The sequence below is a fragment of the Patiria miniata genome, unplaced genomic scaffold (genome assembly GCF_015706575.1).
Source record: "Patiria miniata isolate m_02_andy unplaced genomic scaffold, ASM1570657v1 HiC_scaffold_18, whole genome shotgun sequence".
Classification (NCBI taxonomy): Eukaryota; Metazoa; Echinodermata; class Asteroidea; order Valvatida; family Asterinidae; genus Patiria; species Patiria miniata.
Window position 1 is genome coordinate 2,415,005 of NW_024037056.1, and position 13,863 is coordinate 2,428,867.

At 41.7% G+C, this 13,863-nt stretch overlaps 2 protein-coding genes across 2 annotated transcripts; one reads left to right on the forward strand and one right to left on the reverse strand.

Annotated features, from left to right (window-relative positions):
• Positions 1-154: 154 nt before the first annotated feature.
• On the reverse strand, positions 155-7,165 carry LOC119724182 (lysosome-associated membrane glycoprotein 3-like). Its single transcript, XM_038195120.1, has 6 exons — positions 6,616-7,165; positions 5,562-6,237; positions 5,053-5,143; positions 3,877-4,144; positions 2,677-2,844; positions 155-1,803 (listed from the first exon to the last, which is right to left on the reverse strand). The coding sequence occupies exons 1-6, from the start codon at positions 6,656-6,658 to the stop codon at positions 1,556-1,558; spliced, it is 1,494 nt and encodes a 497-aa protein (XP_038051048.1). The 5' UTR covers positions 6,659-7,165; the 3' UTR covers positions 155-1,555.
• Positions 7,166-8,519: 1,354 nt separating this feature from the next.
• LOC119724183 (lysosome-associated membrane glycoprotein 3-like) lies at positions 8,520-13,804 on the forward strand. The gene is made up of 6 exons (XM_038195121.1): positions 8,520-8,829; positions 9,073-9,616; positions 10,532-10,619; positions 11,321-11,585; positions 12,307-12,465; positions 13,203-13,804. Exons 1-6 carry the CDS (start codon positions 8,778-8,780, stop codon positions 13,436-13,438), a joined length of 1,344 nt encoding a protein of 447 aa, XP_038051049.1. The 5' UTR covers positions 8,520-8,777; the 3' UTR covers positions 13,439-13,804.
• Positions 13,805-13,863: the final 59 nt, after the last annotated feature.

Below are 13,863 nucleotides of genomic sequence, written 5' to 3' on the forward strand. Positions count from 1 at the left end.
GTTTGAAAAATTGTGTGCACAAGTCTACGGGGATGTCTCCCAAATGTCCAATCCAGGGTAATTATTATGATGTGAAAAAAATTGTCGGGTAATTTTCCGGACGACCACCAGTGACGCTATAGCCAGCGCTGTTCATGATCTAAACTTATGCGTACAGATTGTTTTGCATTCAATCTAACAAATTTTAATAAGGGTTGGACGGGTTCCATATGACATTTATATTATTATTCCATACTATATTCTAGCAAAAACAAAAGACGGAGATTTTATTCTCTTGAAAAACACAAATTAGAAGAGTAAATAGCAAATTGTTTTCTTTAATCATACACAGTAATTTTCTATATCTCAATTATTATAATTACCAAAACCTTAAGTTTTCATTTGTTAATTTATAACTTGAGTTAAGAATTTCGAAAACTATTAAACGGCACAGAGAAGAACAATACAAGTTTACAATATTTTGCAAACAAGAATGCATAGTAGTAAAAACACAAAGAAAGAAATATAGGAATATTAATTACCAGTTCTTTTCTCTTATATACAGAGTAAGATTAATATTATTCTTCAGATTAATATTAGGCTTCAACTTTCATTCGTTAATATAACTTGCGTTGAGAATTTTGAAAACCGTATACGGCACAAGTAACAACAATCCAAAAATTTACAATGGTTGGCTAACAAAAGTGCATAATTTGTTAAGTAAGGAACAAAAAAATAATTGTTATTATACGTCAATTCTGCCAAGAAAGGAAACATGTGTCAGCCTCTATGTTGAGATATAAGTTATGTACAGCTACAGTACTGCTCAAGATTTGTTGGAACGCCAATTTGACCCCAAGAAATCTGTACCGGTATATGCATTTTGCGAATAGGCAGGCCTACTCCCTCAATAGTAAAATAAAGAGCAAAAGACAGGCGGAGATCACTTGGTGCTCAGCGACTCGAAAATCAGCACGAACATCAGCGAAGTGTCATTCTGCTAGACTGGTTCCCGCCATATACAATCTTTGAGACACGACAGGGACCAGCGAATTGTTACTTATGTCTTTTTATCTTCTCCGAGGTTCATGTTCTTCGAGGTTCAGGAATTTGAAATTATTTTTTAAAGAATGTTTTGTTGGAAGATTGCGTTAGAGACGAAATGTTCAATTTTAACTTGCACGTATACAAAAGTGTAAAAGTGTCAAATGTCATAATTTCGTTCACATTATGGGTCAAATTAAGAGTGTTACAACTGATAATGTAGTAACTAACTGATAACGTATCACTAACCGATAATGTCACACAAATTGACCGGTTGTAACGAAGAGTATGGCTGAATTGCTAAGGAATTTCTGTACTGATTAGTTGCTATTTGAGCGAGAGGTGCCCAGTAGTTTTGGAGTTAAACAAAAAAGTATTGAGAGGGGACTTTCTTTTTTGGTTGAGTGTAGTATAGTGAATACGTGAATTGATTTTCAAAGTAAGTTGGTACATGGTACGTAAATTAATGATCAAATTTCAGTGGCTGATTTGCAAATCATCATTTAGATTTCCTGTCTAAACCAACGCTGATCTAGTGAACGTAATCCTTGTGTTCCTCGTCGAGGTGGCCGTAGGCTGCTTCCTTCATCCTCCGCTTCCTGACCACGAACACGGCGATTCCAATGATGAGGACGACAAAGGCCAACACACCGATGACTATGCCGGCGATCATGCCCCCGTTGTTGGGGCTGGGCTTAGTGGGGGGATGGGCCTTGGTGGCCATGGTTGCGTTGGATGTGGCCGGCTCCATGGTCGTCGGGTTTGTCTTGCACTCCTCCACTGCAACAAGGGAAAAACAAAGGCGTGAATTGAATTGTTTTTCTCATCACTTTCTCAAGCATCTGATTTCACGGAGTTTCTCAGCACGTTCTGTGAACAAACCAAAAAATGACATAGTAAGGAAAGGACTTAAAGCTCATGCAATGTATTTTTTATGCGATCTTTGAAAATGCACCTGTGCCTCTCATTAAACCTTGTTTGCAATTATCGTTTTGCTATTTGCAAGGGTGTTTTGGTGCCTTTTTGGTTTTTATGCTGATGCGAATTTCCATATTAATGAGCAAAAGTGTGATATTGTTTCAGGCAGGAACCTCAATAGTACAGCCATTTCAGCATCAAAAGTCTTGTCGTCGTAAAATGTTCTGTTCTCTGGCGATTTGTTGTTGTGCCAGTATGGCAGTTATGAGCAAACTTTCTCACAAATGATTTCAATTAGCAATATTGTTGGGTTCACAATTTTGAACAGAAAACCCCTTAACTGAACGGCACCAGCGCCCTCAGTTGTCCGGAAAAGGACAGCTGTCCTGAAATGTTTAAAGAAGTGCACTTTTGAATAAAATTAATCAAAAATGGATGTCAAATAGTTTTTGGAAACTTTAAGAGGAGTAGAAAGTTGCACAAAATGTGCTCCTTCGAAAAAAATTCATCTCATGGACCCTTCCACTATCGTGTGACCTTTCTGCTTATAATTATTTTCAATAGTGATCTACTTAGGGGCCTATCAGTTTGTCTGCAATTCTGAAGTTTGGGAGTAAATTTAGTTGGTTGGTCTCTGTGAAAGTTGCGGTTACAGTGCCTTATTTTGGTACTAAAGACCTGCTTGGTGCTTCGCAAGGTTTACCTCACGGTAACTGTGGTGTTGTTCTTACTTACCGTCACCAAATGAGCCGTTGGCACGGTTCGCGTAAGGCTGTAACATCACGTGATCCAGAATGATTGTCACATTTTTCTTCGGATTGGTCAGATAGAGGGTCTGGCACCCAAACGTCTTCCCCGTTGTGCCCGTGTACACTTGGGTGTAACCTCCCCAATCATTTCCTCCTGTTAAAAAATGTAGCAGTAAGAAAGCAGAAACGTCAGTTAAAACATTTACCTTTTAAAAACTATAGTTTAGTAATACTGATCTGTCATAACTCAAAGTGATCTGACCTTCGCCTCTAAATTTTATACAAACCAACGTCAGTTTGTTTTGATAGTTTTTGTTATTAATGTAAAGCCCAAGTCACACGTTCACGGCTTGGAGCTACGGATATTCACAGTTTATTCATGATAAACCGTGAAAGTACCGTATTCATCCTTAGTCCTTCCGTGGTTATCCGTCATCTTCCTTGGGTATCCATGGAGGGGCTACGGAGGTGAATCGTCATGAAAATCAATTCGAAATTCAAACGTGGGACATCCGTAGGACAACCGTACTATGTCGTGGTGTTATTCGTGGCTATTCGTACTAAAGTTGGAGATTCGTATCACATTCGTGGTAGAAATCTCTACAAATTTGCTACGAATGTCCTATGGATATGCCCGGATATGCTATAGGATTCTGCTAAGGTTGTACTATACGAATATGTATGCTTTATTCGTAGGAGAACCTTGGTCATCCGTGGCCCAATCGCAGACAACCGTGGCGTTAACGTCATTATTCTTAGCCTATACCGTCGATACTCTTCAACAATCCATTCGTACTCCTGACAAACCGTGGTATTATCGTAGAGCAACCTTAGGACTGTCGTGGCTCTCCGTCCTGAACCGCAGTGCATTCTTAGAAAGTCGATTTCTCCACGGAATCTCGACGGTTCATCGTGATCGATTGATTCTTGGTAAACCGTGAATATTCGTAGCTCCAACTGTGAACGTTGGCTGGCTTTACAGGCCTACCAAACATTATTAAGGAGAGGGGTCTGAGAAGTCCACAAACAAAACCCTCAAGTTCAAAGAAGATGAAAGACCTCAATCAGACTTTATGAGCACCATCATTAATCTGCCAAACTCGCCACGAGCAAACACAGACAAACTCCAGTATTTTTAGGCCGTAGAATTACTGTTTTTAATGGAAACGAGTACCGAGAGTCTTACCGTAGTTCTTTACATTTCGCGGGAAGAACGGCTCGAGATACGACCAACTGGCAGTCAGGAGACCCAAACCGTAGTGCTGCATATCCAGAGAGGTTATGCCGAATTGGAAAACCAAAGACACATAACCAGTCGCATTGGAGTTTGGTACAGCAAAGCTTCCAGACAGTCTGAAAAACCTCATTAACTCTTCCTCGCAATATGCGTCAAAAGTCCACTCAATGCCTGTCCTGTTGATATTTCCGCCAACGGGAATTGTGGCCACTCCGGTCTACAGAAATAAATCAAAAGCAATAGAACGATCATAGTTCGAAGAATTAGCTATAGTTAACACCCTCCTGTGACGTCAGACTATTTTTTCCCTGGACATTTTGTGAATTTAGGACTATGATACTGAGTCAATGGCAGTATTGCGCATGCCTGCGTGAGGATTGTGAACGTTTAACCAATAAAACGGTAAAAGGCACCGGATTTCATAGGAGTCCGAAGTTCATGTTACACTGGGAAAGTGTCTTTAGCATCCGTTCAAGACCGACCACGTGACGGGCCCTCAACCAATAGGAATGGGTAAACTGTCTCAGGCATTTATGAATTATTCTTAAAAACCATTATTCGAAGATTTGTACGGAGATGAATTTAAACACATGGCTATAAACAAACTGACTCCATACCATAACCAGAATGCAAATTCGTCAGTGCCTCCACGTAGGAAACTTTCGAGCATTTCACATGCATAGGCGTGATAGGTTTCAAATACTGAAAAGTAGTGCCCCTCCCTTTATTGATAGTTGCCAGAGATACTTTCGAATTCAGCGAAAATAGAAGATCGTCACCACATAAACTGCATGTTGGAGGTTAACCTTGTTGCCATTTACAATAGGCTGGTTCCGCACTAACATTATCGTTGTGATATTGCATTCAGGAAGCGGGAATCAGACATGTGCTTGTCCTGCATATAATTTGCATATATTAGGAGGAATACCTCCTAATGTATTCAGGATTCATTGCTAGCTACCTGTCCTTACATTCGAAGTTCGAAGGACAATGGAGGGACTGGGAACCAGTCTAGAATACACGATTGCACCTCCTTGTTAATGTGTAATGTTATTTTTTTCCACATGGATCTGATAACTTTGATGACATACCGTTATTATGAAAACCACTAGCAAACTCACCCACCTCATTGTCTGTGGTTTCATATTTTATTTTCAGCGTTGCGTTGAAGATGAACAACATGCAGACCTGATCGCTGCCATTCTTAAACTGGTAACTGCAACGAAATTACAACGTGAAACATTATAAAAGATATCTTTCTTTATCTTTTCATTATAGAAGATATCTCCAACATGACATCTTTGAACATGTGGGCATGAGCGACAACATTGACCGGAGGGCGATTTTAATTAACCTATCGCGGTATAGAATCGCGTGAACGCAGCTCGTGAAATATTGTCCAATTACGTGATATGCAAAACATGGACGCGGGGCGCGCAAAATCTGAGACAAACAAAACGTAACGTACACAATTCCAAAAGTTTGTCTAAGGGGCGTGGCTAACTCGCAAACGGCGATAGGGCTATGAGAAACCATAACATCCAACTGAGCAATCCGTATCAGCTCAGTGTAAGCAGCTGTCATGGTTTTTATATCAGGAAAGGGACACGACTTGAATGAAGGCTAGTACTTACCTGGGTATAACATTTTCTGGTCTAGGAATGGTAGTGCCTGCCGGTGTAGTTGTACGAACAGTTGAACCGGTTGCATTGGATGTGGTATTACCAGCCGCAGCGGTGGTATGGGCCGGGTTCTTGGTGGTGTTGCCGGGCGTGTGGTGAGCGGTTGTCTTCGGCACACGAGGAGTTGTCTCAGAAATAGTTGTGGGTTCACTATGGGTCGTATTTGGTGCAGTAGTGGGGTGACTATGGGTCGTGTTCGGTGCAGTAGTGGGGTGACTATGGGTTGTGTTCGGTGCAGTAGTGGGGTGACTATGGGTCGTCTTTGGTGCAGTAGTGGGGTGACTATGGGTCGTCTTTGGTGCTGTGGTGGGGTGACTATGGGTCGTGTTCGGTGCAGTAGTGGGGTGACTATGAGTCGTCTTTGGTGCAGTAGTGGGGTGACTATGGGTCGTCTTTGCTGCTGTGGTGGGGTGACTATGGGTCGTGTTCGGTGCAGTAGTGGGGTGACTATGGGTCGTCTTTGGTGCAGTAGTGGGTTCACTATGGGTCGTCTTTGGTGCAATAGTGGGGTGACTATGGGTCATCTTCGGTGCAGTAGTGGGAAGACTATGGGTTGTCGTTGGCGCGGCTGTTTGGTGTCGAGGGGTAGTCGTTTTCGGGTCTGGTGTTGCGGACCCCAATGACATTGCTACCGAAAGAAATATTTCAAAACCAGGTAATAAATCGAACCAAGTAAAACCAAAAAATCTCACCAAAGTTCAGTTGTGTTCTTTCAAAGCTTTGGCAGTTTTGAAAATAAGTGTTGAACATAATGGTCAGTTCACCGCAACATATCTCGGATCGGAAGAACGGTACCGTGTTTTTTTCCAAAACAGACTCTTTAGGTGGTACTGGGTGATATTTTCTGATACGTTGAGTTGTCACACATGGGACTTTCACCGAAAAAAAATCCATATTCTACCATAATTATGTTGGATACATAAACTCCATGCCTTTCAAGTTGGGTCAAAATCAATGCGTGTTGTTAAGGAACTTTAACAATTATAGACACATGAAAACATCTTACCTCCAGCAACCACGAGGAGAAGGCAAAGAGCAGACGCATTCATCCTGTACGATGGGTAGTGTTTCCGAATCGAAAATTGAGACGAAATTCGAGCGTGTCTTACTACCACAGCACAAAAGCGGATTCTGCTCAGTGTTCACTGTGTAAACCTACACATAGGAATACGCTTATGCGACTTTGAACTGTTTCACAATCGCTGTAGTTTTTTACCACACACCGCGATATATTTGGAAATTATTTTACTGTATTGCTCACTTAGACTTTGGTCCTCTCAGTGTCGTGTTGTTTTCAATAAGAAATGCCTATATAATCAGCACACAGCAGTTTAAAGGCACAACAGTACTGCATCCGGCTTTTTCACCCTTATACCAGCTTCAGAGGTGGCGCTGTGAAACCATCCACGAATAAATTTGGGCAAACCATTATTTTCTCCCTGTAAAACTCCATGATGAAACATTCACTGAATCCATGTTTTTAAATGTGGGTTGTGAGTTCATGAAGTCCATGTTTTTCTGACTGACATGAATCCTAGCTGTTTTAAATATTAATGTCTTTGTTTACGTAAGTGTAATACAGTTTTATTGCACTGCGGTGGGGTTGATGACATGCGCTACGTGTTGATTATCTCCATAGTCAACACACGAAGTGGGTACAGACTAAAGTCTAAACGCACAGCCGAGATAGTAAACAATTCCAATGCATGCAGCGACTGCGCAACAAGCTGAAATATAGCCCAAATTGTCATTTCTTTCCAAGTTGCGCATTGCGCAGTATCCGACACGCCTGGATTTGGTCTCTATTCTTATTATATTGTGATTTATGTATTTACTTCAAGGATTGTTTGAGGTGAAAAGTTCATTATTTTCTTAGGATATCTTATTTTGTATTGTATTTCAGCAAAACCTCCTTCCAATATTCCGTTGGGACAGCTTCCCTTGTGAAATCTTCCAAACTTCAGATCTTCAGACGGTTAGACCCACATCGGTGTATTTCACTACAATTCTGGAAAATTAATTGTCTCCACCAATCTGACACGCGATGTGGTATGGCGCGCCACGAGAGCGATGTGGTATGGCGCGCCACGAGAGCCAAAATAGCGCGAAATTCTTATCTCCACAAGACGGTTAGACCACATCAGTGTATTTTGCTATAATTCTTGATATTTTGTCTTCACCAATCAGTGACTTGGAATTTAACCAATCAGGACCTTAAGTTTACAAAGAAAGTGTGATTGTACAATGGGGCGTTTTGTATACACCTCATCACTCAGCCAAGCTGTAGCTGTTTAGTCGGCTACATATGTATTTTTTTTCTTATTCATTGCTGTAATTACCCTGTAATTTCACTAATAGGAAGTTCTTGTCTTCCAAATTTACTGTACAATTTAATTAAAATTTCATGTATCGCAAACGCTTTTCAAATTCGAAAAACAAGCATTCGACCATTTTAATTATGAAATTTACAAAACAATTGTTAGTAAACTATTCAATTTGGAAAGTAGTTCCATCTTCTCTTCTTTTTTTTTAATAATTGAGTATGAAATAAAATTACAAAGTGTCCCACGGACTGTGCAACCCCTTATTAAAATTTGATTGGTTACATTCAAATCTACAATTCATGCACATACCTTAGTTTGTGTCATGAACAGCGCCACCTAACGTCACAATTAAGGCGTTTATGTTTGAACCTTAGGGAAATTGACAAATACTCACACAGAGGCCTCACTCTACGTCACAATTGATGCATTGTCCAAAAACGAAACTAGGGCTATCCATAATACAGTGTTATAGCTCTGTTTGATTGATAAACGTTGATAAGCAGATTGCACTACTTTAATCATATTTGTTTTAATTCTAAAGTGGTATCGGTGATTATGAGCTAAAATGCATAGCTGAAGGCTGTTCCACTTATGCGTTGTTTAAGGTTATCTCAACAGTGAATACAACAGGTGTATAGATCAAGGTTTATAAGTGCGCAGACAGAAAGAAGAGCAGGTCCAATGTCGGTACATAAGTGGGCAATAGGCCTTTATAGATCGACCTCAGTGCTGCGCAACACTATGAAAACCAATAGGTATTTTCCTATACACAGTGCGCATTGCACAGAATTCAATTTCGTTCTCTTTCTGTCAGACTCTATTCTCGATTAGGAAACACCAACCAATGAGCAGGATGAATGCGTCCGTTCTTTGCCTTTTTCTCGTGATTGCTGGAGGTAAGATAAATTTAAAGGTCTGGTAAGTTTTTCCCCCTTAAGGATCTAGTCAAATGGGGCAATATTCACAGGCAGCTATGTACAGGCCGTCCAATGCTCAAGGAGCTCGTGGGTATAAGCTTGTGGGTACAGTATACCAACATTTCCTCGGAACACTACCGGTAAATACATTTACCTGCAGTTTTCTTATCGGAGATTGCCTCGAACAGGTTTCATACCAATTATTTCAAATTTCATTCGCAGGGACCACACTTGTATCGGCAACAGCGCCTGCCTCCACAAAAAACACGGCAAAAGTGACCGTTCCTACCACTGCTCAAAGCGGCACCACAGTACCGAATACAACACATAGTCTTCCCACCACCGCACCGAAGACGACCCATAGTCAGCCAACTGCTGCAGCAAAGACGACCCATAGTCGGCCAACTACTGTACCAAAGACAACCCATAGTCACCCCACTACTGTAACAAAGACGACCCATAGTCACCCCACTACAGCACCAAACACGACCCATAGTCAGCCAACTACTGCACCGAAGACGACCCATAGTCGCCCCACCACTGCACCAAAGACGACCCAAAGCCACCCCACTACTGTTCCTACAACAACTCCTCATGTGCCGGAGACAACTGCTCACCACACGCCCGGAAATGCTACCACGTCCTCGACCCATACCACTGCTGCGGCTGGTAATACCACATCGAATGCAACCGGTTCGACTGTTGGTACCACTACACCGGCGTCTACAAATCCAACCGTTCCTCGACCAGAATATGTCATACCCAGGTAAGTAAAGTACTAGACTTCGCTCAAGTCTGGTCCCACCCAGGCACAAACAAGTCGATGACAGCTAACATACAGCTGGCCTTGGTTATAGTTTGTGAATCGACCACATCGTTAATTGTTACAAAGTTAAAACTGGGTCATTTTGATACGTGATTATCCGACACTTTGAACAAATTAGGAAATGTTAGAAAAAGTCGCACAGAAACACCCGAGTGTGTTCAAAACGTCATATTCCACATCACAGCAGTCAACAATGGTTTTTATAAAACAATGGTTTTTATGGTTTGTGATAAAAATCACAAAAACAAACAGCAGTTAACACAACAATCATGACAATCGAACGTCAACTCACATGCACGTCGCGTGCTCGAAACAGCTGATCGTGTGCTAATTCGCTGCTCCCACTCAAGTGGGAAAACATTGTGAAAATAGCGTGGGTACCAACGATACAAGCGTTTCACACCGTACGTAGCGTACACGTGTACGTGATATCCCACAGGGAGTGTGCCATGACTTTTTATAAACTTAAAACGTGATCGTTCTAGACCAATGAAAATACAAATGTACAGTATACAAGACAAAGGGTATAACAATCCTTATTGTACAATGGAACAGAAACTTCATTCTCTTCCTCTGAACATGTTAACCACAAATTTCAGTATACTGACGACGAGAAGTGGCTTCCCCATTTTTTTTAGAATAAATTTCAAGCACAGTTCAAGTGAGGATTGAAGTTGTTAGAGGGTAGATGCAATCTAGGCTCGTTTTGTTTCAATGATGAGCGACGATTACTCATTATCAGAGAAAGTCGGTGATTCCATGCCTTTTGGAGTAGATTTCTCCTATATAGGCTGATTATACGACACGGAAGTTTATTCCCAACTAATCACCTTTCACATTTTATCTCCGTTCCAGTTACCAGTGTAAGAATGGCAGCAAGGTCTGCATGTTGTTAGTCTTTAACGCAACACTGAAAATAAAATATGACACTACCAACGGCAAGGTACGTGAACTTTTGACAACATAACAGTATAGAAACAATAAAACTCGGAGAGACCCAGACTTTGCTTTTTGGCTACTATATTGACACACATCTAAGGCTGCGTCCCGAATTACTTTGCTACGGGCAGAAACTACACACCCGGCTGCAGCCACTTCCCATAGACCCCTGTGTAATTTGAAGCCTTATCCAGTTCGGACGCGGTCATACTTTGTGTAAAAATGAACAGCGCCATCAAGTGTCGAATCACCCCGCGAGCTTTTCAAAAGTTGTCCACGACGTGCGACTCGCCTGAAAATTCGTAGAAAGAAAATGTAGGGTATCAAAAGTCCTTTGCAAAGAATTCTTGCTGTGGTCTAGTTTCATTTTGGTACGTTATCTTAGGGTGGCATGGTTGTTATAACTGTATGGTTCTTGGTTGGTTCTTCTATTACTTCGTGTGGGAGTTTATACAGGAGGCCAGAAACACCAGGGAAAATCCCTTCTCTTAGTGATAAGTGTCACTGGGTTCTTTTACGTGCATTGCATTACACAGCACACGGGACCTACGACTGTATGTCCCATTAGAAGGACGAAGCAATAATAGTTAAGTGCCTTGCTTAAGGGCACCAGCCACTGTTGCCTCTGAAACACCAGAGCATGAGTCCGGTGTTCTTAACCGCTAGGCCATGACACTGATATATGAATCGCTTCCTTTATAACAGTCCGGCGAGGCCACACTTCCCATTGGCGGAAAAATCAACGGGAAGGAAGCCGAGTGGAACACGACATCGTCCTGCGAGGACGTAGTGCCGAGGATCTTCAGGGTTCGCGCACAGTATCCGGTACCAGACTCCAACGCGATTGGTATTGTGTCAATGGACTTCCAGTTTGGTATATTTGGAACGCCGCCCTACAGTTTGGTGACGCTTATTATGGGCGACTGGACGTACACCGAGCCGTTTTTCCCGCGTGACAGTGTGAACTACGGTAAGTGACAAAGCATTCATCAGGTGAAGTGCTTCTGTGACAGCTCCTCATAGTTCCCTCCCCCCATTCTTTGGACTCGAATATAGAGACAGGTAACTAGCAGTTAAAGGCAGGGTCTTGCCTTACCACAAAAAGCAAGATTTTGATACGATGTGTCAAAGTTTGGTCCGTGCACGTACAAAGGAGATGATTCGAATATAGACATGACACGTGCACGAAGAAAGGTGATCCAATCAATGGCTTTAAATGGGCGCTAGCTATCGGTCCCATATTGGGTTTTTTTTTGGGGGGGGGGTGGGAGGGGCGGGGCGGGGCGCGAACCAGTGCTACTCCTAAAACTTCACAAACTGCATGCAATAGGCTATATTTCTGGATCAGTGAGGGCGCTGTATAACGACGCCATTTTATGGGTTCGAACGCTTGAAATATCCCTGTTCAAGATTATGGCCTTTTTGTCTGCATTTATTCTTTGTAATTTTGTTGCTTATTATGGTCGATTGGTGTCTTCAGTCGTCTTGGAATCGGAATTTCAAGGTGGTTGTCATTTTCGATTGAATATACACATTTCATGAGCCTTGACCATGCAACTTGTTTTTCCCTTAAATTACATTCCTGTTTTACTACCTTTTTTGGTGATGATTATTTTTTAAGAGCCTTTTGCTACAACACTAACAACATTAACAGTCCATAACTATATACGCCGACGTTTCTGTTCATCTAGGAAAACGTGCATTTGGAGCTGTCCAGGTGGAAATGGGCACAATGGGGAAGACGTTTGGGTGCCAGACGCTGAATCTAACTCAGGGACCTCTGACGATCATTCTGGATCACGTGATGTTGCAGCCATTTGCGGACTTTGCTAATGGCACATTTGGTGACGGTAAGCTACAAAATGGTTATCCGAGAATAAAACTTGCTTGAACCAAGGTTAGTACACTACTGACTAAGAGGCATAAATTAATTACAACCCGAACAGAGACTAAACCGGGATAGTTACTCCGATACAGGGTGAGTAAACAAAAGAAACCCAAATGTCGGGACCATTATATTAGTGAAGCTCTGCATGTAGCACTTTCACAATTTAGGATATGAAAGCCCACCTCATAAGCTTTATTTTAGCAAAAGATTCATTCAAATCACTTTTTTCAAGTTACGGAATTTTAAACACAACCTCCGTTTTCAAGTTCTGTCCACGGATCACAAAGTAAGGTGTGCGTTCTTTCAGCAAAACGAAAACCTTTCACACATCCCTATGTGTTTTGTTTTCGTTTTGCTGAAAGAAAACTGAACCTTTTTCTTGTCCGTGGACAAACCTTTAAAACGTTGGTTGTGAAACTGGGCTTTTATATCCTAGAATTAAGGTGTTACATGAAGAACTTTACTAAAACAATGGTCCTGTTATTTGGGTTTCGTTTTTTACTCGCCATCATGTTAGAAAAAAAAATAGGTCACCTGTTATAATACAAGTACACAGATATCACGCTGCATTTTAGTACTTTCCTTGCTAAGTCATTAGTATGGCGTGTTCCAGGCAAGTTTGCCAAGAAGCTCTGTGACGTTGGCCGTTTGAGAAGGTGACGACTAAGATAAATTCAACATATTTTCATTCTTCAACAGTGGAAGAGTGCAAGACAAACCCGACGACCATGGAGCCGACCACGGCCACGGCGTCCCCTCATCCCCCCTCCAAGCCCAGCCCCAGCAACGGGGGCATGATCGCCGGCATAGTCATTGGTGTGTTGGCCTTTGTCGTCCTCATCATTGGAATCGCCGTGTTCGTGGTCAGGAAGCGGAGGATGAAGGAAGCAGCCTACGGCCACCTGGACGAAGAACACAAGGATTACGTTCACTAGATTGCTTTTTTGTGAAGAGAGGAAATCTAAATGATGATTAGCAAAACAGCTCCTGAAATTCGATCATTAATTCGAGTTTTCACTTATTATTACTCATAATTAGTAATACAATTCATAAATTCATTCAGGAAGCGGAGGATGAAGGAGGTGGCCTACGGCAACCTGGAAGATTAGCAAAACATCTCCTGAAATTTGATCATAGATTCAGGCATTAACCTTTTACTATACTTAATAAATGAATAATAATAGGCCCTACATGTATTCACAAAGAGAGCTACATTTAACCAATTCGCATTGTCCCCATGGGCCTTATTCACGAGTCGGCCATATTGGATTGAGAGTGAGATAAAATCTGGAATTTTGGAACTTGTGTAGAGAAATAAAAGCAAGTTAATTACTAATTAATTCCACTCTGCTTCAATGAA

Coding starts and splice junctions, on each gene's coding strand:
- LOC119724183 (XM_038195121.1), top strand. CDS start 8,778: ATGAGCAGGATGAATGCGTCCGTTCTTTGCCTTTTTCTCGTGATTGCT. Junction 8,830..9,072: donor TTTTCTCGTGATTGCTGGAG/GTAAGATAAATT, acceptor TTTCATTCGCAG/GGACCACACTTGTATCGGCA. Junction 9,617..10,531: donor CCAGAATATGTCATACCCAG/GTAAGTAAAGTA, acceptor TCTCCGTTCCAG/TTACCAGTGTAAGAATGGCA.
- LOC119724182 (XM_038195120.1), bottom strand. CDS start 6,658: ATGAATGCGTCTGCTCTTTGCCTTCTCCTCGTGGTTGCTGGAG. Junction 5,144..5,561: donor CCAGAAAATGTTATACCCAG/GTAAGTACTAGC, acceptor ATTTCGTTGCAG/TTACCAGTTTAAGAATGGCA. Junction 4,145..5,052: donor ATGAAACCACAGACAATGAG/GTGGGTGAGTTT, acceptor TTATTTCTGTAG/ACCGGAGTGGCCACAATTCC.